The following is a 25,065-nucleotide window of genomic DNA, read 5'->3' as shown; positions in this document are numbered from 1 at the left end:
GAGAAACCTCAGGGAGAGCCACAGAGGAGGGATCCCTCTCCCAGGACAGACAGACGTGCAATAGATGCCGTGTGTAAATTGAAAAGATAATACATTTACAACATAGGTAGTCCAAATGTTTGGAAATGCATGTGTATAATAGGAAGATGAATCCACGAGGATATCCATCCAGGACTTATGATCCAGGACCACAGCCACGACTCAAGATCCAGGACTCGCGATCCATGAAACAGGACCGCAGGATCATCCATGACTCCGGATCCCGGCGTATATAGACACCAAAAAGAAAGAAATTTGGGGAAGCTGGGTTAATCGGAACATGAGTACACAGGTATAGACAGAGAAGGAAGAAGTAAGATGTCCCCTGACAAACTAAGCCTATATCAGCAAAACTAGGGGCTGAATCTAATCAGCCCTAACTATAAGCTTTATCAAAAAGGAAGGTCTTAAGCGCACTCTTAAAAACGGATAGGGTGTCTGCCGTCCGAACACAAACTGGAAGCTGATTCCACAAAAGTGGAGCTTGATAAGAAAAGGCTCTGGCTCCCATTGTACTTTTGGAGACTCTAGGAACAACCAACAACCCTGCATTCTTGGAACGCAATGCCCTAGTAGGACAGTAGGGTATTATGAGTTCTTTAAGGTAAGATGGCGCCTGCCCATTAAGGGCTTTGTAGGCGAGAAGAAGAATTTTAAATGATATCCTGTGTTCTATAGGGAGCCAGTGTAAGGCAGCCAGAACAGGAGTAATGTGGTCCCTTTTCCTAACTCTGGTTAGTACACGAGCTGCAGCATTTTGAATCAGCTGAAGCGACTTGACTGACTTCTTGGTACACCCTGATAATAAGGAGTTACAATAATCCAGCCTTGAAGTAACAAATGCATGGACTAGCTTCTCTGCATCGTTTTGAGGCAAGATATGCCTGATTTTTGCAATGTTACGTAGATGGAAGTAGGCGGTCCTTGAAATTGATTTTATGTGGGTGTTAAAGGATCAATCCTGATCAAATATAACACCAAGATTCCCTACAGTCTCACTGGAGGCAAAATTAATGCCATCCATATTTAGTATATCTTTAGATAATTTGTTTCGTAGATTCTTCGGGCCAAGTACAATAACTTCAGTTTTGGTCGTGTTTAACATCAAAAAAAGTAAGCTCATCCACGTTTTTAAGTTCTTGAGGCAGTCTTGAATTTCATTTAGATGATTAATTTCATCAGGCTTGATTGATAAGTATAGTTGAGTATCATCCGCATAACAATGTAAGTTTACAGAATGATTCCTTATAATATTGCCTACCGGAAGCATATATAGTGTGAAAAAAATAGGTCCAAGCACTGAGCCCTGTGGCACTCCATGGCTAACTTTGGTTTGCATGGAAGATTCATCGTTGACATGTACAAACTGAGAGCGTTCAGATAGATAGGACCTAAACCAACCTAAAGCAGTTCCCTGTATGCCAACTAAGTGCTCTAGTCTTTGCAATAGGATATCATGGTCGATAGTATCAAATGCAGCACTAAGATCGAGCAAGACAAGAATAGAGACAAGTCCCTTGTCTGAGGCTATTAGAATGTCATTTGTGACTTTAACCAGAGCTGTCTCTGTGCTTCATGACTAAAGAGACGATGATTTAGCCTATTATTTATTGAACTAGGAGAGGAACTGTCTTTTTTGCATCATGGGCGTCGCAGCCATTATATGACACTTTTTGAAATGATTAGTTTTGACCCCCCCACTTCTACCATGTAGAAAGTCCGTGAATCGGTCTATCCACTCGCCACACTTTGTAGAGAGCTGTGTCAGTGCTTCACTATCAAATCCATTCCACTTGCTTATTGGAGAGTGGTTTCTTAGTCTGCTTGTTATGTGTTTCTTAACAGAGAGAGAGGAGAGGGAGAGAGGTTAACATGTGTTTTGAGTTTTATGTATTTGTTTCTGTTCAAGAACCCAAATAGAGTTGTTGTAGTTATAAATATAACATGTTATTCAGCCCCCTTGCAATTTGGGATTTTATTTTTGGTTGGTAGAGCTGGTCATTTCAAAAGTAGCTCACCAGCCAAAAAAGTGTGGGCACCCCTGACCTACAATATTCTGCTTGAAAAGGACTTTGCGTGCGATTGTGAACCACAACACTCAGGCTGCGACTCGTTCATGGTTCTGCCAGTCTTAATGACTTTCTTCACACTGTGGACAAACAGTTATTTTCAAAGTGCCTGTAGAAACTGGTGCTCATGCACTAAATGCCACGAAGTTCCTTGGTGTTTTTATTTCCTTCACATTCTCAAGGCTTTTTTAGTTGGTGTGCTGTGGGTTGCTTTTGTGCTCCTCGATGGAGACTGGTATGTTTGCTGTAAGAATGACGGCTCTGAGAAACAGGTACAGTTAGCCTGCAAAGCTGAGGCGAATATCACGGACAACCAGAGAGTCATCATTGAAGAACTGAAAAACTCTTCCCAGGTGAGTGCTTCCACTCTTGATCTACTTTACCAGCATCACTTCCATATTAAAAAAGAACAACAGGAATGCAGTTTTGCTGTTATAATATAACCATCTTTCTTTATCTTTCTTCAGCATTACGGTGGCTTTTGGGCATTTTGTATCACTATTGTGGCTTTCATCTTGTCATTCTGTGAACGATGCAAATGCTGTGAAAAAGTACCATGTTGTTTCGACAGTAAACATCTGATTGAGGAACTGATATTCACAGAAGAAGAACATGTGCTGGAAGAGGTTTTGATGAAAGCAGTAAAAGAGAAGTTGGCTGAAGAAGTCAAGGAAAAAACCCGAGATAAGCCATGGAGTGAGTATAAAGGGACTGCCAGAGCGCTGTTTGACGAGGCCATGACGCAACTGAGCAATTCTTAACAAGAGGAACAGCCAGGAGCATGTGAACGAGAACCAGGTAAAGAATACAGGAAAGTCTCAAGGCCTACAGAAAACACATTTTGTAGGTGGGTAACTTTTTTTATGAGCAGTTTCTAATAACTCAGTTACTTCATCTAATTCGGTTCAAGCAACAATGAGGTGCAGAGTATTTGTTTTATAACTGTAACTGTTTTAACTGGACATATTTTCTGTTCTTACCAGCAGGTGGATCAAACAGAAAAACGAATTTGGTGTTTGTATTTAACCCTATCTGCAGGTTTACTGATTATGAAGAATGAAAAACATTTGTTTTAATAACTTGCAACAGGTCACATGCTTAAAATGTTTCTATTAAATCAGCAACTCCAAAACGTCTGGTCATGATCAAGTTGCTTTATCTTAGTGTTAGCCGTTTTACTACACCTTCATGAATAAATATGGCTTAACATGATTGCAATTAAAGACATTTTTTGTCAATATGACAACATTTATTTAGCTTTTACTTAGAGATACTGCATATTAAGGAATTAAGAATGTTATACAAAAACTTGCTTGATAATGATCTGATACAAAACAAATCTGGTTTTAATTAAATAATAAATATATATTTTGATTGAGTTCAGTAAACTTTCTATTTGAACATTTTGTTTTTGTGTCCTTTGTGAATTTTCTTTTTTTACGTGTAATTCAAATGTTATCAAATCAAAAATAAATCAAAAACATTTTTAAAAGATGGAGCAGGATATTTTCATGCATGTTTTCAGGATAAATCATTTCTGATAATACTGAAACATGACGTGAGGTGAGTCAATATTTATGAGGTGAAAGCGAAAGAAAACAAGTTTAGGATGATTCTGAAATGTTTTATATATTTGTTGGAACATTTCCAGAGTGATCCATGACGGCACACAGCACGGAGTCACTCACAATGACGGTGAACGGCTCCGACTAAAAAGAGCCTTTTTAAAAACACAGAATATGACAAAACACCAACAATCAAAACTACATCTGAGCCAGTTCCAATCCCAGTTGTTTAATAACATACTGTACATAAAATAAAAACGTTTATTTTCTCATCTGTGCAAAGATCCCCAAATTCCCTCGAACACCACCACCGCCAAAGTGCATAACTGGAAGAACACTGTATGCTATGCATATCTTCAACACTCACATCCTGGAGGTTTTACTAAAGCACAGGACAGTAGGAGTCATTATATGACAACATCCAATGGAATTAGCTTAACGTAACACATGACACCTTACAAACGTGGAAATGTAGGTAGTCTCCTCATGCAACTTTTTTATAGAGTCCTTTTTCGCCTAGTATCACTTTTAATAGGCTTATAATGCAGTCTGTATGAGCTGTTAAAAGTGATACTAAGATTTATGTATTGGAAAAAAATACTTGAGACACAGCAGTCGTTTTCTCACCTAAAGCGAAAAGTACTTTAGTAAATTTGAACCTAAATCGAGAACTCCTTTTCAAGTTGGATCCAGGCCTCGGTCCGGGCCCGGCGCTCACTTTGAGCATCATTCATCCATCAAAAAGTACAATAAATGTCACAATTATTAAATAACTTTAAATAATTTTTTTCCACAATACACGTTACTATGTTTAGATCAGATATGTGGGCAGGCAGTCAAGCAACGTGTAAAAAATCCTCAACCCCAAGTGAGCTAGTCTTAATGTTAGCGTGTGTGCTTAGCTGTAAACACAGTCGGATGGGTGAACAAAACGTCCCCGTTTTCGGTGATGGTACCCGGTTGAAACTCCCGAAAATGTTCCCGTTTTTGAACGTGCGTTAAAAAAAATAGAGCAAGGTGAAATCAAATGTTACATGTCAGTAATAACAGAGTAACAGTGTTGTGCCTGTTTGTAGCGTTAGCGTATTTCTTCTTCTACTTCTTCTTCTTCTTCTTCTTCTTCTTCTTTTGTCTTCATTGGCAAATCGCTTCTCCTTGGAGCATATATCGCCACCTACTGTTGATTTATTAAATGTTCATATTAAATCCTTGTCCTCAGACCAGTGTTTTTGAGGAACTTGAAGATCAGCTTGTTTGCTTAATTTCTTGATTTACTTTCGTATATTGACTTGAAATCCATGTTGTTTGACATCAACAAAAAATAAGACAAACAACTACAGATAGCACCACACGTGATGGTTACTTGTTATTATTTAGGGCTGTTTGGATCAGGTTTTTGCCAAAGCGAGCTCTTTTACTAGAATAATAATATGTTATGTATTATATCAACCATATTGGTACAATGAGCGACATCTCGTGACAGATTTTGGAACATTGATTTGATTTTTCTCATGGCAGTTAGACTCTAGACTAGAGACAAACCAGGGGACTTTATTTTAATTTTTAATCTGTGTCTGTCCATTTGGTGTAGTATTTGATCCAATATTACATTTGGTTTATATATTAGTCACTTTCTTATGAAATGCCAGGTTTTAGGCCTTGATTTGAACATTCAATCCTGAAAATAAAAAATCAACCAGATTAATGTTTAATTAATCCTGACTTGACTAGAGGTAAGTAAATCTGTATAGGAAGACGAGTTAAGGGATAGAGGAGAAAAGGTTATGGTATAATTACAGAGCCTGTCCATTTATAAATTGAGGAAATCAATGTTAGTCTGTTAAACAAAGTTCGGCCATCTAATAATGTACTATCTAATATTAAAGATCAGAGGAAAAGAACAGAACGACAGAGGTAAATCCAGAATAACAAATAAAAAAGCAAAAAGATTGTAGAGCAGTGAGAAGGAAAAAAGCTTGGTGTGTCAATTCATTACATTAACAGTATTTTTCGTTGTTGTGAAAAAAATCCCCCCTCGGATTTTTTAACAGCCCCTCAGTCATTTCATCCTGGAGCCGGGCCTGCCTCGGTCTCTGATGTGAAAGCCTCCTTACAAAGATCAACTGTTGGAGCGTTACACTCTGTACATCTTTCCCACCTTAATGCTCTTTGGGCATCTGCACCAACTCAATCAAAAAGGCTAAAGCTAACTTTAAATAAATGTCTCTTACACTTTAATGTTGGTAATTATCTTTTTGTTTCTTTTTGGAGTAACTGATCTATACAGAGGCCACCAGAGGACGCTGCTCTATTCATTTCAGTCCATGACAGCAGTCTGTCTGTTCTGGATTAACAACGTGTCACGTGTTCTGAATTAACCAATCAAAATCGAGTATTCAACTAAGCCATGTAATACAAGTCGTGAAATAACTGCACATAATTAACAGGGTTCTTTGTAGTACTTCCATTTACCGACGGTGGGGGCCAGGGACGTGCACAGACATTTTGGGGGGCGGGAGCTCAAGTGAGAAAAAGGGCACTTCCCATAATCATTTATTAATTAATGTAAAACAAAAGGTTAAATGTAGTTTCACATCTCTGACTTACTAACCTGTAGGTATATTGACTTGGAAGCTTGTTATGGTTGGGCTGATTTTAGAAAATTTTCTTTAAGTAGTTTCATCTGAATTGTTGTATTGTTTTATAAATAGTGTTGTATGTAAAATAATCAGGTAGTTTTTGAAAAATAAATTCAGTAGAATAAAAAAAAAGAAGCAATTAGGCAGATAAATAAAAATGTACTTGAATAAGTTTACTAGAAATGATCCAAATGAAAACTCTACAATGAAATTGAATGTGAAAGGACACCCCAGTATAAGTAGACAGGTGCTGCCCTGCTCTCACACAGGTGTTGCTCGTTCAGCTCATTTGGCAGGGAGTCTACAAATGGTGCCACTTCCTGTGTGATCTAGATCATTCAGTCATGGGGACTCAACTCTACCTAGGTGTGATCGTCGTGGCTCTTTTTGCAACGACTGTTGCCAATGCAGGTATGCTTAGCACATGTATGTAAACATCTGCTTTTGTTGGGGAATGTAGGGAAATATATAATAATGATTTGTTTGCAGAAATCAAAGTACAGTGTGAAAAAGACTCCATAAGCATCACATGGACGATCCCCTCGAGGCTGCGGCAATATGCAGCTCGTCACTTCCTCGGAACCTGCATGCCATCTGGGTTTCATGTTCTGCCCAGGGGAGAGGGGAAAGCTGAGTTTAACTACAAACTAGATGACTGCAATTTTAAAAGACTGGTAATGTAACTACCATGTTTCACCAAAATACCTCTCAGCCTTTTCAATGTCATAATGAGCTTCTTTTTTTTTTTTCTTCAGGTGAAAGGGAAGAATCTCATCTACAAAAATGAGCTGACTTTCAGGCCCCAACCAAGATCGAGTCCTGCAGCTTATGTGTATCCCATCGAGTGCGTTTATCCAAGGTAGGAGCTTCTTTCTTATTTAAATTCAAGTTAAAGCTGATCTATGGATAAATGTTGTTAATATGTTTCAGACCTAAGGGGTGGGTTCCTCCTTTCCTGAACCCGGGGTCAGGTGTTGCCGAAGGCCGAGGAGGGCTGGAGTTCCACATGCTGCTCCTAAATGGTGAGGGCTCATGCTCCCAAAGGCCAAACACTCAAAAAATGCACACTGAGCTGTTTTTACTTTTCCCCTTACAGAACAAATGACAGCGGTAGCGGAGACAAATGTCATCCCCCTGGGCTCCTTCATGCCAATATGGGCAACAGTGGAGCAGAAGTCCCATCAGCCATTGCTGCTGCTCATGGAGGAATGTGTGGCAGCCACTACGCCTGAGCTGCAGGCTAACAGCAATGTGTACCCCATCATTAGAAATAAGGGGTGAGATCCAGTCTCTGATTTCTTTCATTGTTTTCTGGAGTTTAGTCCTTATCGCTGATCTGAATTTCTTCAGGTGTCTCCTGGACAGTGTGAAGGGAAACTCCAGGTTTCTCCCTCGGTACCACTCGTCTGCAATCATCCTCTACCTGCAGTCCTTCAAGTTTGGTCTCGGCGAGGAGGTGAGGGGGTAAATGTAAAGTGCTCTAAAGAATATTTGGTTCCTAGCAAACATGTATGTTTCATGTGCTCCTCAGGTGTACATTCACTGCAAACTGCTCGCATGGGATCCTGAAGTTCTAAGTGAGAGCAAGAAAGCTTGCCACTATGTAAAGGAAAATGAGCGGTAAGGGAAGAGTTTGATTTGTTGGAAGTACGTGAAAATGTTCTGGCCAGCAGTTTAATATGATGAATGCAACTGATGCCATGAGCAACAAGTATGCACCATTAGCCAAGGATGCTAGCTTATTTTAGCATAACATATCCAACTTGAAGTAGATCAATGCATGTACTTTGATCAGTATTGTGCTTTTATATATCTATAAAAAATGATCTCCTGCTAACTAACAAAGTATAGATAACAATTGTGACGAATGATAATTGTAAAATATTTAAGAATAACAATATATTTGTTTTAAAAGGAGGGGCACTCAAATGATTAGCCAACCTAATGAGATTTATGAAATAAAAAAAGCTCTGAGCTTTTGTAAAATGTTGACCTTTTTCTGCACTGTAGATGGAAATATATCTTTTGGTCATTAACTTGATATTTATAATTTTACAAGTTTGTTTTTTATAGAAACATCACACCATTTTATAACGGCTTTTTTCTTCTGTGTATACAAAATGTTTTAAAGCCATGCTGATGTATTTGAGCCTTAACGATTGCTGCCTCCTCAGATGGGAACTCCTGGATGACCCCATGCAGAGCTCCATGTGTGACTGCTGTTCTAGGACCTGCAACACTCGCTCCAAGAGAGGAGACGAATGGGGTATCTCTTTCATGCTAACTTGTGTGCTTTTTTAATATAGTCTTTTTCATTATGAAGTTATTGTTTTTTTACACCTCAGAATCCAATGGCTTCATGCACACTTCTGTGTTGGGACCCCTGATCATAATGGATCCATCGCAACAAAATGCCCACAGTGCATCAGAAGTTTCCATTGCTGACCAAGGTTAATGAGTATTTATTTGTCTTGAAGTTTTGTTAAAAACTTGCCATAAGACTAACGTTGCTAAACATTTTCTCAACAGGAAGTCCAGTCTAAGATTCGGGAGACTGAACAGAGGGCCCAGGTGGACGACATCCATATGCAGATTAAAGTTGTTTATAATCTCTGTATAAATAAAACTGTTAACTCCTGTTGAGTATAAAACGAGTATCTTTATTTCATATGAAGGTCCTACTGTCCTCAACTGTGTCCATCTGTCCCATCAGTAGAACTTTACTAATTATGTGTGACTTTTTTCATTGAAAGATACCGTCAATTATAATGTAACCTTTAATGGCCATGTGAGTTGGAGTATAGCCCCTGAATTTCTTTCACTTTCCATTTTACATTGAGCTCTGCACATGATATACATTCTGACATTACATACACCAGCAGATTGAAAAGCTATTGGTGATCTGTCTGGTATTACAACTATGGCAATTATTTATGTTGAGCCTCATTTGAAAAGACAATTCTGATCTGAATTTATTTTCTGGGCACTCATGCCTTCAGTTGAATGTAGCATAGTTTACTTTCTGGCCATGAATATAAAACCAATGGGGATGGCCTGCATGGCACGTGTTTATGCAGTTAAAAGAGGACATCATAGCAACAACTAATATTCAGATGTGTGGATATTTTCTCACTGAATACAACTTAAATGTACCTTTTTCCCTTACCTTGAGTTTCTATTAGGTCAAAGATATCAAAATGACACATTTGAATAGGACAGGACATCTGATAAAGGAACACTACCTTCCCCCAAATGATCATTTGTTTAGAAATGACTCACCTTTTAATTCTCAAAGAAAACTTTTTCTTGCATGACTTGACGTTGAACAAAGAATCCCAACGTATACATATATTAATGTTAATATAAATAACAGCAAAACTAAATCAAAACATTAAGAAAACCCATGCACTATCATCCTTAAAGTGTTTTAAATAAGGATGTAAGGTAGTCACACAGGATAATAAATTGATTAACAAATGGTGATTTTGTGCTGCTGATGAAGCTGAATAAAAATGAATTGGGTGTAAGGGCTAATGTGATTGGATGCTCCCCATGCTGTAATCAGTGTGCTATCTGCTGCAGCTGGGACTGTTGACAGGCACCAGGTGAAATACGTTATCTTGATGAATGCCTCTCAGGAACAAGGTATAAGAACATGCACTGTGTCAGTAGCAAGCATTCGGTCATGATGGTTTCATTTTGTCAAGGTGCACTGCTTCTGAGCCTGGCAGCTGCCATGGCGGTATATGCAGGTAAGACTGGAAACAATTAAAGTCTTGTTATTAACCTTGACTCAAATATTTGAGTCTGAACTTAATTTCTTTGTGTTGCAGACATGAAAGTGGACTGTGGGCCAGATTTTGTGACGCTGATGTGGACAGAAAGCCGACCCCAGGCCGACACGTCGCTTCTCCGTCTGGGTAACTGTTTCCCAACTAGCTTCTCAGCAGGAGAGGCCTACTTCTATGTGGATCTCACTGACTGTAACTTTAGGAGACTGGTATGTGTATATATATATTTTAAACCTACAAACTGTGAGTCTGCTATATTTCCTACAGCTCTCTCAGGGGGATCTTTGTCTCTCTAACAGGTCACCGGGGATGCACTGGTGTACAGCAATGATCTGACCTACGTTGCTTCTGCGGATTCTTACAATTTGGCCTTCACCCGCCCAGTTGTCTGTGCATATGAGAGGTTAGTGTTCATACCAACATAAGGTGCTAAAGGGTGACACTACCCTAAACTAACAATTCCAATGTGGCATTTTTATGGCCTGGGAAAGTTCAATTTGTTAATAAGCTTCTCCCTCTCAAAACCACCAAGCATGGAAGTCCGTCCCAAACTTGTGATGTCATCATATAAAGTCTGAAGCTGCTATATAGACAATGAATGGGAGACTGATTTAGGGAATCTACAGCCTGTTTCTGTTCTATTCCTATATTAGCTTTATCTATTCTCAACAAAAAGTACCCATTTACTGAGAACAATCCCTAAGGTACAAGTCTTTTAGCTTAGGTGTAACAGTTCATAACTAGAGAATGCAATTCCTGAAGAAATTGCTAGTGGCAATACTTTATGCTGATGCTGAATTGCTATGCTTAAATGTAATATGTAAGAAGAAAGTGAAGAATTTAGATTGAAATGATACATGAACACTGGGGGCTTGAATGTGTGAGAAGAAAAGAAAGTAAAAAAAGCTTGGAAAAGCAGTAGAATATTTGAACTGCAAACTATTGAAATAACTTTATGATGAATGATCTGTCGCCATGGCAACGGTATTTGACACCCCATAATATGCTTAGATATGTGGATGGCTTCATCGTTATCGAACCTGTGAAATTTTGGGCAGTTTGGAGCGTTTTCACTGAAGTTATGAGAACCATGTTTCATGGCAAGCATTGTGTTACCATGGCAACGGAATTTGATATCTCAAATGTCCCGTAGATGTCTTCAAGGCTGGACTGTTAGCACATTTGAAGTTTTAGCACTTTGACAATTTCCACAGGAGTTATAGCAACATCGTGTTTTATGGCGAGGGATGCGTTTCCATGGAAAGGCATAGGATGAAACTCCATAATTGACATAGAGCTGTTGAGGGCCAGATCATTAACCATTATCTGAAGTATGGTGCTGTTTCAGACAATTTGCTTAGGTATCACAACAACATCGTGTCTTAAGGCGAGGGATGCGTTTCCATGGAAACGGCATATGGTGAGATCTCAGATTTGGCGTACAGCTGTTGAGGCATGGACCGGTGATATACAAGTGAAGATTGGGGGACAATTGGACCGTGTCCATTGGAGTTACAGCGACATCGTGTTTTAAGGAGAGGGATGCGTTGCCATAGTAACACCATATCACGCAACATCAGATTTGATGTAGAACTGTTCAGGGCCACAGTGTTAACCATCATGTGGTGATTGGTGGCGTTCTGAGCATGTCAGTTGGAGTTATGACATCATCATGTTCCATCACACAGGTGTTTGAGCTAACGATGTTATGAAACACCTATCCTTGAGCCCAGAGATCAAAGGTTTCCATGGTGATGTGCAGTTATCAGTGAGAGGAGAGCCTTTCCATTGTTCTGAATGAGAGATAAACGTGTTGCATGTGAATGTTTTGTCGAAGAACCGTAACATATATCGTTGAAGCATCTCAAGAACCCTTGGCATCTGAAGTGTGCTTTGTTTGTAGTTTTGCATCAGTAATTTGTCATTTTTGGCAGACTAACTAAAGGTGTGCGGCTGCTGCTGTGAGGAAAGATGAGCCTGAATGCGCAACATGCTCTAATGGAGCTACGAGATGTTTTTCTACGTTTCTCATGAGAAAGGATGTCTCAGGAGTGTAGGGTTTGGGAATTATGGCAGGTTTAAAAAATATATATATGAAGGCGAATTTCAAGCAGTCCTCCACTTTAGCTGTGACTCACGCACTCTAGCCTTAACGAGCTGCGCAATACACACTCATGGTAAAATCTGAAGAAGGCCTCTTTATCAAGGTCTGAGCAATGTTTAATATTTTTAAAAGTATGAATCTGATTTAAAAGTTGAATATGAATAATGTCAGAAAGATGTGTAACATTTTAAAGTTGGAATGAGGTTTCTGTGTGAAGGAACAGTTTGCAGTTGAAGTTGCATGACGATTTTTCAAGTCTGAAGAGTTTCTCCATTAACTTCCATGTTAAAAATGTGATTAATTATGGGATGTATCTCGGGAATTATGAATGAGAAGTAATATTTGAACGGAATTTCTGCGATGTGGGAGAAGAAGACGGACAAAATAACCCGGCGGAATAAGAATAAAGAATTTGTCCGTAGGAGTAAAAAAACTAAGTTCAAAAGTTTCACTTTGCAGCATTTTCTGTACCATTCTGCTTTATTTATTGCAGGCCCAAAGACTGGTATGCTACGATCTATGACCCGGTGTTTAAAACCTACAGTCTAGGAGATCTGCAGTTTAACATTGGCCTGATGAATGGTGGGTAAACAACATGAGAAACTCTCTACGAACGGCAGCTCTCCCTGACTTTTGTAACTTAATGACTCTTCCTCTGTTTACTGCCCTAGACGACTTCTCAGGCCCTGCTGAATCTACACGCTTTCCTCTGGGCTCCATCATCCCCATCATGGCTAGTGTGGTGCAGAACACCCATCAGCCCTTGCTGCTGCTTCTTGAGGAATGTGTAGCAGCTACCACACCAGAGCTGTACCCTGAAAGCACCATGTACCCTATCATCTCCAATAAAGGGTACTCATGGCAATGAGCATTGATTTAAAAAAATGCGTTTTGGTGGAAACCTTGGTAGTAATGCTAATACATTTTCTTTAACCCAACAGATGTCTTTTGGAAAGTGTGTCGTCACGATCAAAATTCGAACCAAGGCAAAAGTCATCGGAGATCCGCCTATCACTTCAGACCTTTACGTTTGCTATGGGAGAAGAGGTACATTGGCCTTTACATTTATTTCAGATTCAAGGTTTTATTGTGGATACTGAGATTAATTGATGCCATGCTATATTTCCCCTCTACTCAACAGGTCTTTATCCACTGCAAACTTTTGGCTTGGGATCCCAATGGTCTTGACAGCACTAAGAAAGCCTGCCACTTTGTCGAAGGGCATGGGTAAAAATAGTACTTTAATATATCAGAATTTGACTTGTAGGTTAATTTGTTTTACATGAGATGACTTATTCAGCTTAAGCCCAGTCTACTGAAGATACAGATGGATCCCGTTCATAACTATTCAAACTTTGTGGAGACTTTATTTGAAAGACTTGAGATGCATTTTAAATATCTTTTCATCCAATCTTCATGAACTCAGTTGGGAGTTGCTGGACAACTTGGCCCAGAGCAATCTTTGTGACTGCTGTGAATCGAAATGCAAGTCAAGGAGGCAGAGGAGTGTTGCGTCAGGTATGTACACAACTTCTGCTGTTTTACACTTGTTTGGTTGACTGGTACTAAAATATGTATTTTTGCAGAGAACCATGGAATGGTACAAAAAGCAGTCATCGGGCCATTTACCATCATAGATATGAATTCCTGAAGGTAAGGGTTTCGTATTGCAATATACATTTATTCTGAACGGCTATATTAAACTTTGTTCTCCCAACAGGAATGGATCCATTTCGCTGACTGGTTTCTTCAATCTGAATTTGGTTTTTATTCTTGTTTCTCTTTGCATTTCAGATTGTATGTGGCCAATAAAAATTAAAAAAAGTTTCCGAACCACTTAATTGAAGTTCTCAAATTATTGGGTTTGACTTGCCTTTTGTGTGAAATGGTTTAAACTGAGCTGTATTACTGAATCTTGATGACCTTGTCTTATTTCTGGGAACATTTCCAGCTCTCTTCAATGTCATGAACTTTTTTCCTGTGTCAATTTCCCAGAAATATTGATCACACTAAATCTTTGAAAGCAATATGATTACATTCAACTTTTTGTTCAAATTTCCAAACAAGAACTCTTAACAGTTAATGCTTACCATGCAAGTATTTTTATTCTGTATTCTTCAAGCAGGTCAAGGCTAAACTAATTGTCCAAAGAATATTATGGTTGAACCATGAAGAGAATGGATTCAAAGCTTTTCAGCACTATACTGGTGGTTCATGACTAAAGAGACAATGATTTAGCCCAATATTTATTGAACTAGGAGAGGAACTATCTTTTTTGCATAACCAGCATACACAAGTATTTCAAGCGACTGAACAGATAAAGGCAACCTCTGGGATCCCCTTTAATACCATAGGCCTACTTTTTCCAGGCACATTTAATATCTTGAACATTATAATTTGAATATTTCCATTGCCAAATTTGCTCAAAGGAAAAATCATACTATGATAAAACTTGGCACTATGATACACTCAGTGCCAGTGCTGGGGTACACTGAAAAAAAAAGAGGCTGGATTCACATGATTTTAATATGGAAATTGGTTGCACATATTAAAAACATGTGTACTCAAAACTATTCAATTAATGTAAAGACACACAGCTATGTTATGTCAAATAAACATGAGATTGTTATTTTGATTTGAATATTTCCTTTAAGGATATTCATTTACCCTATGTTTAACCAACATTACTTTTTGGTCGTAGACTTTACTGATTTAGAATATATCCAGACTCAATGTAAGAGCTTGTGGGGGGTGCTAACATTTAAACATACACTAAATAAAACAGGAAGTTAAAGGTGGGGTATGTAATTTATTTCAGAAACATGTTTTGTTATATTCCATGGAATGCTCTTAACATCCCGATAGCAATGAATATATTAAATGCTTTGACAATAAATACATAAAATGTCATCTGTGGAAGCCGTAGTTCTGTAAAAAGCACGACCAATCATCTGAGTCGGCACGGCTAAAATAACTGGATGGCCTACCTGCCTGTCAGCCTTCCATCTGTGCACAAACTTATCTCGTGCCCTCATTGGTCATGTGCACGTTCGTGTGTGTTGTGGAGGAGGGGCTCTGTGAGGAAGTGGCAGATTTTTTCCGGTTGTGTATTTTCAAATTCTAGCGCACTCGAGCTGGTTTCTCCAAAATTACATGCCCCACCTTTAACATAAAATACATTTAAGACACAACTGCAACGAAAGTAACAAAAACATATCCTTTTCAGCTTCACAGAACACTAATTGGATTATTTACATAATATGTTTACATGATTTTGTTGTGCAATAAAACAACCAGAGAAGCGATCTGCAAGGAAACATAGCACACTGTGTCCTCATGCTCCTATTTCACCTGCTTAATACAGGTATCATCACTGCTACTGACTTCGATAGAGCATTTGTGATTAATTGTGATTGAAGCTTTGGGAGTTACTGCTCTTTAGAGTTGCTCAGGACTGACTGAGGAAGATGCTCTGAGGCTGGCCTTTTATATGTCCACGTTACCATGACACATGGGAAACGCTTGAGCTACTCAAATTCGGCTGTCTTCGCCGATACCGTGGTCCCATCTCGATGTCATTGTACTATAATACGATGACTACACGGCGGCATTGCGAGGGCTTCACGTAGACGTGTTGCCTTCCTAAGACAATCGGGCAGCTTCTTGTTTCCTTCGTATTGTCTTCGTGAGGCGAAAAATGCCCGATGGCACCGATGGTCACACGAGGTAAACGACAAGATTTGACAAGATGCCCTCACGATGGCCTTACGAAGGGAAAAATGGACACACTAATTCAACACGAAAATGAACCTTTTTTACCAAAAAGGTATTTTGGCAATGCTTTGTGATGCCAAAGATTTTGCCACCGCTCACGAAGTTGCTGCCGGAGCCTGAGAAACTCCACCGGCGGTCATACGATGGCTTAAGATGCCCTCACGAATGGCCCGATGTTGTTACGATCAGAGCCGAAATTTGAACATTTCCTTTATCGTGTGTCCAACTTATTTCCCACAATTTCATGCAAATTAATTGATATCTCTTATATGATGCACATTTCTGGATATCCTTTTTTATATTCTGTCTCTTGTTAGTAAAATAAACGTACCATTAAAATGATAAACTGTTAATTTCTTTGTAAGTGGTTAAACTTACAAAATCGGCAAGGGATCAAATAATTATTTCCTCCGCTGTATTTGAGTCCGGACAAGAGTGGTGGAACGAAAGGCAGACTAATTTTTCCATCTCTAGATCCATGTCTCTGGCATGGCTTGATTGAGAAATAGAAATTATAAGACAAAAAAATGTTTGCTTCATTGTTCTTTATGTTTTTTTAATGTCCAGGTCTAGTTTCATAAATAAGGGCATGAGAATGAGCAGACAGCTGTCCACCAGCTGTCCACCATCATCCCGGTTCCCGAGAAAACAGGATCTCAGGATTAAACGACTACAGACCCGTCGCCCTGACCTCTGTGGTTATGAAGTCCTTTGAGCGCCTTGTCCTGTCCCACCTAAAATCCATCACAGACCCCCTCCTGGACCCCCTGCAGTTCACCTACAGAGCCAACAGGTCTGTTGATGACGCTGTCAACATGGCCCTTCACTTCCTCCTCCAGCACCTGGACACAGCAGGAACCTACGCCAGGATCCTGTTTGTGGACTTCAGCTCTGCCTTCAACACGATCATCCCGGCGCTGCTGCAGGACAAGCTCTCCCAGCTGCACATGCCCGACTCCACCTGCAGGTGGATCTCAGACTTCCTGTCTGACAGGAAGCAGCACGTGAGGCTGGGGAAACACGTCTCTGACCCCCGGACCATCAGCACTGGTTCCCCTCAGCCAAGGGCGCCGGAAGCGGGGGGGCCAGGGGGCAATTGGCCCCCCCACTTTTCAGCCCTGCCCAGCATTTTCGCAGCAGCAGATGCCGCGGAAAACTGTACAAATCCCTTTTCAATAATTCCCCTCTACTCTAAAGTCACATCTAAAACGCGATCTGATCTAGCTGTGTATATTTTGTTATTTTTTATAGTTATATTCAATCTCACTAGCTACAAGCATGTTTGAAGCTTGTAAAGGGAAGATGACAGCTCTCACTCGCCACTCTGCTGTTCCTCAGCGCCGCTCCCCCTCCCTCCTGCTGAAATTATGAATGTAAGGTGTATAGTAATCATAGGATAGATAACACGGCAGGGTCTGTTACAGTTTGTTTTTTATCTGATTTCAAATAAGCAAATTCTTGGCTTTCAGAATATTAAACTTGTTTCGGCAAATTCAGATGATAAATAGGCCTACAAATTTGAAGCTTGTAACGACATAATTATAAGCGGAGGAAAGGAGTAATTTAACGTCACTGCAGGCATAACAACAGCCGGTGTTTCTCGTGAGTGTTTTCCCCGGGAAAAAAACACAATACACACAAACGCAAAAATACACAAACACACGCGGCGCGGAACACTGTACAAATCACGTTTCAATAATTCCCCTCTACTCTAAAGTCACATCTACAACGCGATCTGATCTAGCTGTGTATATTTTGTTCTTTTTTATTGTTATATAGCCTACATATTCAATCTCATTAGCTACACGCATTTTTTAAGCTTGTAAAGGGAAGACCACAGCTCGCCTCTCACTGGCCTCTCTGATCTTCCGCAGCGCCGCTCCCCCTCCCTCCCGCTGAAATTATGAATGTAAGGCATATAGTAGGCTAATCATATATAACACGGCAGGGTCCGTTACAGTTTGTTTTCATCTGATTTCAAATAAACAAAGTCTTGGCTTTCAGAATATTAAACTTGTTTCGGCAAATTCAGATGATAAATATAACTTTGAAGCTTGTAACGGCATAACAAGCGGAGAATGGAGTAACTTAACGTCACAACAGGAACAACAGCCGGTGCTTCCCGTGCAGTAGGCCTAATCCAAACGAAAATATCTTCCCTCCGTAGTATTTTGATCATTTGCTCCGCTAATAATCAATCAGATCGATGGATTCCAGAGAAGAGAAAACTTTAAAGACCTTTTTCTCAAAATGATGACTCTGTAATAGTCATTATATAATATGACATATTTTGCTTAATATTTGGAGTACAAAAACAATCCTGATATCATTAGAAAGCTAGGAATCAAAATGTGTTTCGGGTCAATGCGACTGATTTCGATGGAGCAGGTCACTTTGCATTAGGTAAAATAAAGCAGGCAGACCTAACAGGAAGAATATGTACATTTTAACCCAATCAAATAGGACATTGTCACACCATTCAAATGTATCCATGTAAATTACAACCAATAAAAAAGCTTAGATTTGTTTATTTGTTACGTTGTTTACTTTATTTGTTACGTTGTTATTACATTACATTACATTGCATTTAGCTAACGCTTTTATCCAAAGCGACTTACAATAAGTGCATTCGACCAGGAAGTTACAACCTTGAAGAAAACAGAATCATATAAGTACATCAGGTTTCATAGAGCCAAACATTTCAAGTTGTTCTGTGTGTCAGCCGTTAACCTAGATAGAAAGAATATATAGCCTACGCTTGCAAACATGTCAGAAGAACCAACGCAGAAGAAAACTAAATACAGTCAATCTAAACTTAAATTTAACAACTGGAAGGTCACATCCCTGACATCCACATCTCCGGAGCGTGGACCTTCTTCAAACAGCAAAGCCAGATGAACCCAAAAGAAGCAGCTCTGCGGCCGCAGAAACTGTCAAAACCGCCGCCGCCCCCACACAATTAAAGATGTTTGGAGTTTTATTTGAGTTATTCATTTAAACATTTTTTCAAACAGATGCTGATTTGAAGCCGTTGTTAGGCCTACATATGACGGTATTTCCTGTTTCTGCCGGAGAGAGGGGAGTTTGTCCCAAAGCTTGCCGCTCTAATCACTCCCTCCATCCGACAGGAGGGAGCCTCATGTGTCACTCCACGGAGTTCACTCCGTCACGGAGGGGGAGTGTGTAGGGGTAGGGTGTAAGGCGTGGTTTGGGATTGGGCCATAAAAACGCAATTTTTTTGGCCCCCCCACTTCTAAAATGAATCCGGCGCGCCTGCCCTCAGCTGCACCTCCAGTCACCAGTCTCCTGAAATTCGCACCTAGAGCTCAATGCTCTCAAGACAGTGGAGATGGTTGTGGACTTTAGGAAGAACGCAGCCCCACCCGCCCCATCACTCTGTGTGACTCCCCAGTAACTGCTTTGGAGTCTTTCCACTTCCTGGGCACCATCATCGCCCAGGACCTCAAATGGGAGCATAACAGCTGCTCCCTAATCAAAAAAGCCCAGCAGAGGATGTTGTTCCTGAGGCAGCTGAAGAAATTTAACCTGTCAAAGACAACGATGGTGAACTTCTACACTTCCATCATCAAGTCCATCCTCACCTCCTCCATCACCATCTGGTACGCCGCAGCCAAGGATAAGGGCAGGCTGCAGCGTGTCATCCGCTCTGCAGACAAGGTGATCTGCCATCCCTCCACGACCTGCCCGCCTCCAGAACCCTGAGGCGGGCAGGGAAGATAGTGGCCGACCCCTCCCACCCTGGGCACAAACTGTTCACCCCCCTCCCCTCTGGCAGGAGGCTGTGCTCCATCAGGACCAAACCTCTAGCCACCTGAACAGTTTCTTCCTCTCCTACCGGCCTCTTAAACAAGGCCCGGCCCCCCCACTGACACTTTACCTCAGTCATAATGCAGACTCTATACGCATTACATTAATGCACACAATGTTTAAATATTGTTCAAATATTGCTTACTGCACATATTTCGTATTTTATATTCTATAATTCACTGCATTCTATTTTGCTGTAAATTACTGCTTTATTGCTAAATATCCATATTGCTTTACAGTGTTCTTAATATAGTTCGCTATCTGTGTAGTTTTTTTAATTTTATATACGTGTGACCCTGCAATAAACCCGTTTCTGATTCTGATTCTGATGTTTGTTGCTTACAGATTTCAGATAAAACATTCAAATCAATCTGTGTTTGCATATAGTTAGGAAGGCTGAAGCAGCTCAACAATCGATCAACTCCGAGGCTAAACCTGACAATACATCTGTTCTCCTTGGAGATCAACAATACTGTCAAAATACTGCATGGAATGAGTCAAACACCTCAATCAGGTGACAAAACAAACCTTAAATACCTGTGCCATGGGGAGTCGGACAGCGACACCCTGTGGCACACACAGTGAATAACACCCAATTGTGACAGCCCAAAACCCAAACATGAACTCTCATCTCCGGCCCCTAAGCGACAGGCTAAAGTAAATGTACTAAGTTTATACAGTATATACTGTATATGTTCACTTTTTTTTTACTGTGTCTGTACCTATTTACCCCTGATGTCAACGTGTTGTGTGTATATAATGTTTGATGTGAATATATATTTTCTTGAATAAAGGAGAACCAATATCGATATATCTACATTGAGAGTCAGTTGGCTAAAAAGTGTCTAAAATCAGGGAAACCAATAATCCAACATGTGAGAAATCATTGAATAAATCATTCAAATAAATACCATCTCTTTATTGGATATAGTTTATTCTGCATCGTGATTATCTTTTTAAAACAGAATATTAATTTCATGATGATACACGGCAAAAAACAACATCAAATCTTATAATAATAGTTAAGAAACTGGAACCAGCAAATATTCAGCTTTGTTGCCAGAAGGATGTTTGAGTAACGTAAAACGATTATTGATACTTTAAAGAAATTTGCTTCAAGTTTATATCCTTAATAAGGATGACAATAATATAATTCATTATTTTCTATTTTAATTATTTGAAGATATTCTCACATTGCATACATTACATATTTTGTGGTTGCAATTCAATGAAAACTGATATTTAATTTGTTTGAACGTTAAAGGTAATCATTTTTATTTAGTATCTTAATTTATAATCTAATAATATCTAATCTATCAAATGTCACACAAAAGAGTAAAATGCCTGTTATATATCCCACAGCCAGAGGGAATTAAAACCAGAAGAGATTCAGTTTATGACCACGTAGCACAAAGAAAAGAATTACATCTTCATATTCTGGAAGCTGATTCACCAATTAGAGGAACATATCTTAAAGTTTGCATCCCTAAAGAAAAGGAGCATAAGAATAATAAACACAATGTTTAAATAATTTGAAGATATTAATAACAGTGAGTAATTGTACAACACATTTTTAGGATGGAATATTTTAGCTTCAAATGTAGAATTAGATTGTATGAAAATGACTTTAAAGATGCATTATGTCATCATCTTAATTGGTAATAAGATTTCCTGGAATTGCCCTCTATTAAATCTAATATTATTTTAAAATGTCTCATTATATTCTTTCTGAAAAAAACATATAAAAAGTCACAAAATAAGAAATAAATCCTGTTTTTCGCAGGTCAAGCAGATACATGAACATTTAAAACCCCAAACATATTAACTTCAAAACCATATAGAACAAGAGAAAACATTACAGCCCTTATCTTATCTCACTACTGATAGATTATTCAGATCATTGTTGCAGCTGAATTCTGTAACACGAGGACTTTGAGGAAAGAAACACACTTTTCTCTGATAAAAGCCGACACAGCAATTCAGCTTTAGAGCTCATCCCTCTTCTTCTTCTTCTCCTCCTTCTTGAAGACTTGTCCACCCGGCTGCTTCCTCCAGGCCAATTGGACGTTGTCGTCCAATCCCTGGGCCCTTAGGTTCTTTTTCGCCTGAGACACAAAAACTCATGATCGTTATCGTTCCAATAAAAACAGATGATGTATCTTTAGTTCACTCATCTGAAATGGTAGCTGTTCGCCTTATTTCTTCCAGTGTAAAGGCTTACCTCAGGTTATGGAATAGTATTTGTACATGTTCCTAATGCATTTGGTGGCATGTGGCTAAGTTTCTGCTATTTACTTCTGCACATATTTACACGTCTTCTTCCTAAATGCTTGGGTCCTGTTATTTGTGGCCAAAGTATTGAATGTATAATGGATATAGAATTTCATTCATGTTCCTCTTGGTCCATTTCATTCATATTGAAATTCATTTACTGCATTTTCTTTCGTTGAATTCATTATTCTTTAATAGATATTTATTTGTTTCCTTCCTCTTTCGTCTCTTGTTCTCATGTCATGTGAATTTCCTTTCTGGTGATGGTTTTGCATAAAAGTAGAAAACATGATTTACCTCCACCAACATCGCATCCAGAAAAGCGGGGTCGTTCAGATCCACACCGTTTGGTTTCTCCACCCTCACCTTGATCACTTGCATTGAAACAGGCACAGCAGCTAGAAACACAAACAAACTTCATCAGTCACAACGTTTATGGTGTCTTCTTTTTCAACAGACTCAATATCATCACTTGCTTTGACGTAGCTGTGAATTTTACTCACTGTAGCAAATGAATGGTTTCTCCAGTCCACAGTCCGAGTCCTCCCATTTTCCAGAGTTGTCGAAAGCTGCAGCCACACAAACCTTTGAAGTACTGAGGTCAGGTTTATTTTCTGCCCAGTACTTGAAGGAGGAGCTACTTCCATCGGACCACTTCCAGGACTTAGGGTTAGGGACAGGGGAGTCTCTGGAGAGGCCGATCCAGACGTTAAAATGTCCCCCTACAGAAAACAGCTCAAGAATCTGCTGGTTTTCCGCCTCGTTTCTCACACTGGCCAGGTCTGTGTGGTGTTCTCTGCAGTAGCTCTGGGCCTCAGTCCATATCATGTGGGTGTTGATGAAGACAAATGTTGCACTCGGCCCTGAAAATGGACCCCAGAGAAGCTGAGTAGAGGCACCACGACATACAGCCTGACATCAATGCCACATCTCTGGAGGTATTGATGCCTTTATAATATAAAATATTACATTTAAATCCCACATATTTGTACTTTGTAATTTGTAGTTCTGGGGTTTTTCAACACATGAATGTTGGCAAGAAACTTTAGTAGTATCAGTGGAAGAAGTATTGAGATCTTTTAGTAAAAGCAGGAGTACAACGATGTGAATATACTGTGTTACAGGTTAAAGCTTCATTCAAATGATATTGATTCTATATTGTTCTTATTCTGTTTAGCACAGATCTATAAGATGTAAAACGTAACTTCAATTCTAAAACAAGTTTGCAAAAAAGTGTATATACATAATTTCCTTTTACGTTATCATTTAAAAGTTACCATGTGAGAATTTTAGTGAAAAGGGAAATGTCTTTAGTGGAACTGCTAACAAAAGAAAAAAAGGAACAAAGAAAAAACGTTGTGAACCGCTAGTTAGATAAAGACCAATGCATTGTATTTCAGAAGCTTAAAATATGATTTTAAATGTGTAATATTAATTTAAAGTTTATTTTCTTACCTGTGACATCAAAGCAGACCACCCTGCGTGTTTTATGACAATATGTATCACCCCATTTTCCAAGAAGAAAATATGCGCATTGGTAACTTTGCCTGTTGCTTGGTTGTCCAGTCCCCCATGGTCTGAACTCCGTCTCCCCCGGTCCGTAGAACCTTGGGTCTGACATCGACCACTTCCAGGTGTCCCAGTCATCGTGCAGCCCTATCCAGGCTAACTGAAAGCAAGACATTGTTATAATTATTACATCCTGTTGAAGCTTTTAAAGCTGCTGCTTGAGAAAATGTGTATGTTTAATAAAGAGAAGGTTTGTTTTGCCTTCATGAGACCAGCCTTGGTACGTGGTGATCTAAAGGGAATCCCCTCAAGTCAACATTCATTTACAGCCTTGTTACTCTGAACCTCTTCCACTTTATTACAGGGTTTGATGCTATAGCTTTGGCTTAAAACATTTTCAACTCTGTTTTAATACTCAGGTTCCCATAGGACTTTAAAACAGGTTTAGCTTTCTGTAATAATCTCTCCTTTTTAAATTTGATTTTAAAATAAATGTAATTCATTTGAATCAAAAGACAGAGAGAAGTGACCTCACTTGGTTGTATTGGCCTGACATGTTGTTCAGGAGCTCCACAACCTCCATGCTGTCTACAGTGGCCAGGTCTGTGTGTTTCTCTCTGCAGTATCTCTGGGCTTCAGGCATGGTCTTTGCTTCATAAACAAAATGGTACTGACGTTCAGCATGTGAGGAGACAGCGCTCAGCCCTGTAGAGACACAGACATTCATTTGGGCTTAAACTTGACTTTTGAATCACATTTTACTGTAATATGGCGCGTCTTTATCAATATACATTTTGACTTCTACTTCAAACAATTCACAGTGAAAAATGTAGCTTTCAGCTGAACTTCATTTAGTTGTTTTTAAGCAAGTACCTTTCTAGCAATATAAAAGGTGTTAAGAATGCAAAACAAGTAATTTTCAAATATAATCAGAAATATCTTCTCTAGTTATTTATCTCCCCACCCCTCAGGTTTACATGTAATAATAAATAATGAAATAAAAAGATATCCAAATAAATAAAACACTTGCCTGCAGCTGCCATGGTCAGCAGCAGAACTACGTCCATCGTTGTTTGCTCTCTGACTGCAACTGGTCTTACAACTGATTGTGTTTCACATAAATGTCTTTCAGTTAGCCGTTGTCATCCGTCTTCATGCAAATAGGTCAGACGCAAAAGTTGTTTGCATATGGGCAAATAATAAGCATGTAGCTGAAAATACATATTTGAGACTTCAGCTTTGATAAAAAAACTGTTTTAATACGATATTATTGAACTATAGCAACAAAAAGTCACTACAATAATATATCTATTACATTAGTAAAGCTTCACACCATCTTTTCATGTTTGCATACTTAATAAAAGGGTTCGACATGATTAAATATACACCCAATACAACAGTAGTGAAATTACAACTAATTAAACCATTAAAGTTTTTTTTTGCCTAAATAACAGTTCATTGTTACATTTATAGTTA

General features: G+C 39.2%; 2 protein-coding genes across 3 annotated transcripts; one reads left to right on the top strand and one right to left on the bottom strand.

The window, feature by feature from the left end:
- Positions 1 to 6,159: 6,159 nt before the first annotated feature.
- On the top strand, positions 6,160 to 8,767 carry LOC307037699 (zona pellucida sperm-binding protein 3-like; the record flags this gene model as incomplete). The annotated part of the gene is made up of 10 exons (XM_079678756.1): positions 6,160 to 6,197; positions 6,582 to 6,723; positions 6,802 to 6,986; positions 7,068 to 7,171; positions 7,243 to 7,334; positions 7,409 to 7,589; positions 7,663 to 7,768; positions 7,844 to 7,932; positions 8,487 to 8,578; positions 8,658 to 8,767. Exons 2-10 carry the CDS (start codon positions 6,657 to 6,659, stop codon positions 8,765 to 8,767), a joined length of 1,026 nt encoding a protein of 341 aa, XP_079534882.1. The 5' UTR covers positions 6,160 to 6,197; positions 6,582 to 6,656.
- An 11,940-nt stretch (positions 8,768 to 20,707) lies between these two features.
- LOC307037711 (putative C-type lectin domain family 20 member A) lies at positions 20,708 to 24,745 on the bottom strand. Of its 2 annotated transcripts, none has more exons than XM_079678771.1 (6): positions 24,620 to 24,745; positions 24,125 to 24,294; positions 23,536 to 23,749; positions 22,584 to 22,943; positions 22,378 to 22,478; positions 20,708 to 21,914 (listed from the first exon to the last, which is right to left on the bottom strand). In XM_079678771.1, exons 1-6 carry the CDS (start codon positions 24,654 to 24,656, stop codon positions 21,795 to 21,797), a joined length of 1,002 nt encoding a protein of 333 aa, XP_079534897.1. In that variant the 5' UTR covers positions 24,657 to 24,745; the 3' UTR covers positions 20,708 to 21,794. The 2 variants fall into 2 exon arrangements, with proteins under 2 accessions (XP_079534897.1, XP_079534898.1); XM_079678772.1 differs by having other exon boundaries at positions 23,623 to 23,749.
- Positions 24,746 to 25,065: the final 320 nt, after the last annotated feature.

This window comes from Notothenia rossii (genome assembly GCF_949606895.1).
Source record: "Notothenia rossii genome assembly, chromosome: 4".
Lineage (NCBI taxonomy): Eukaryota > Metazoa > Chordata > Actinopteri > Perciformes > Nototheniidae > Notothenia > Notothenia rossii.
The sequence above is the reverse complement of the archived record's forward strand: the minus strand, read 5'-3'. Positions and strand labels throughout refer to the sequence as shown.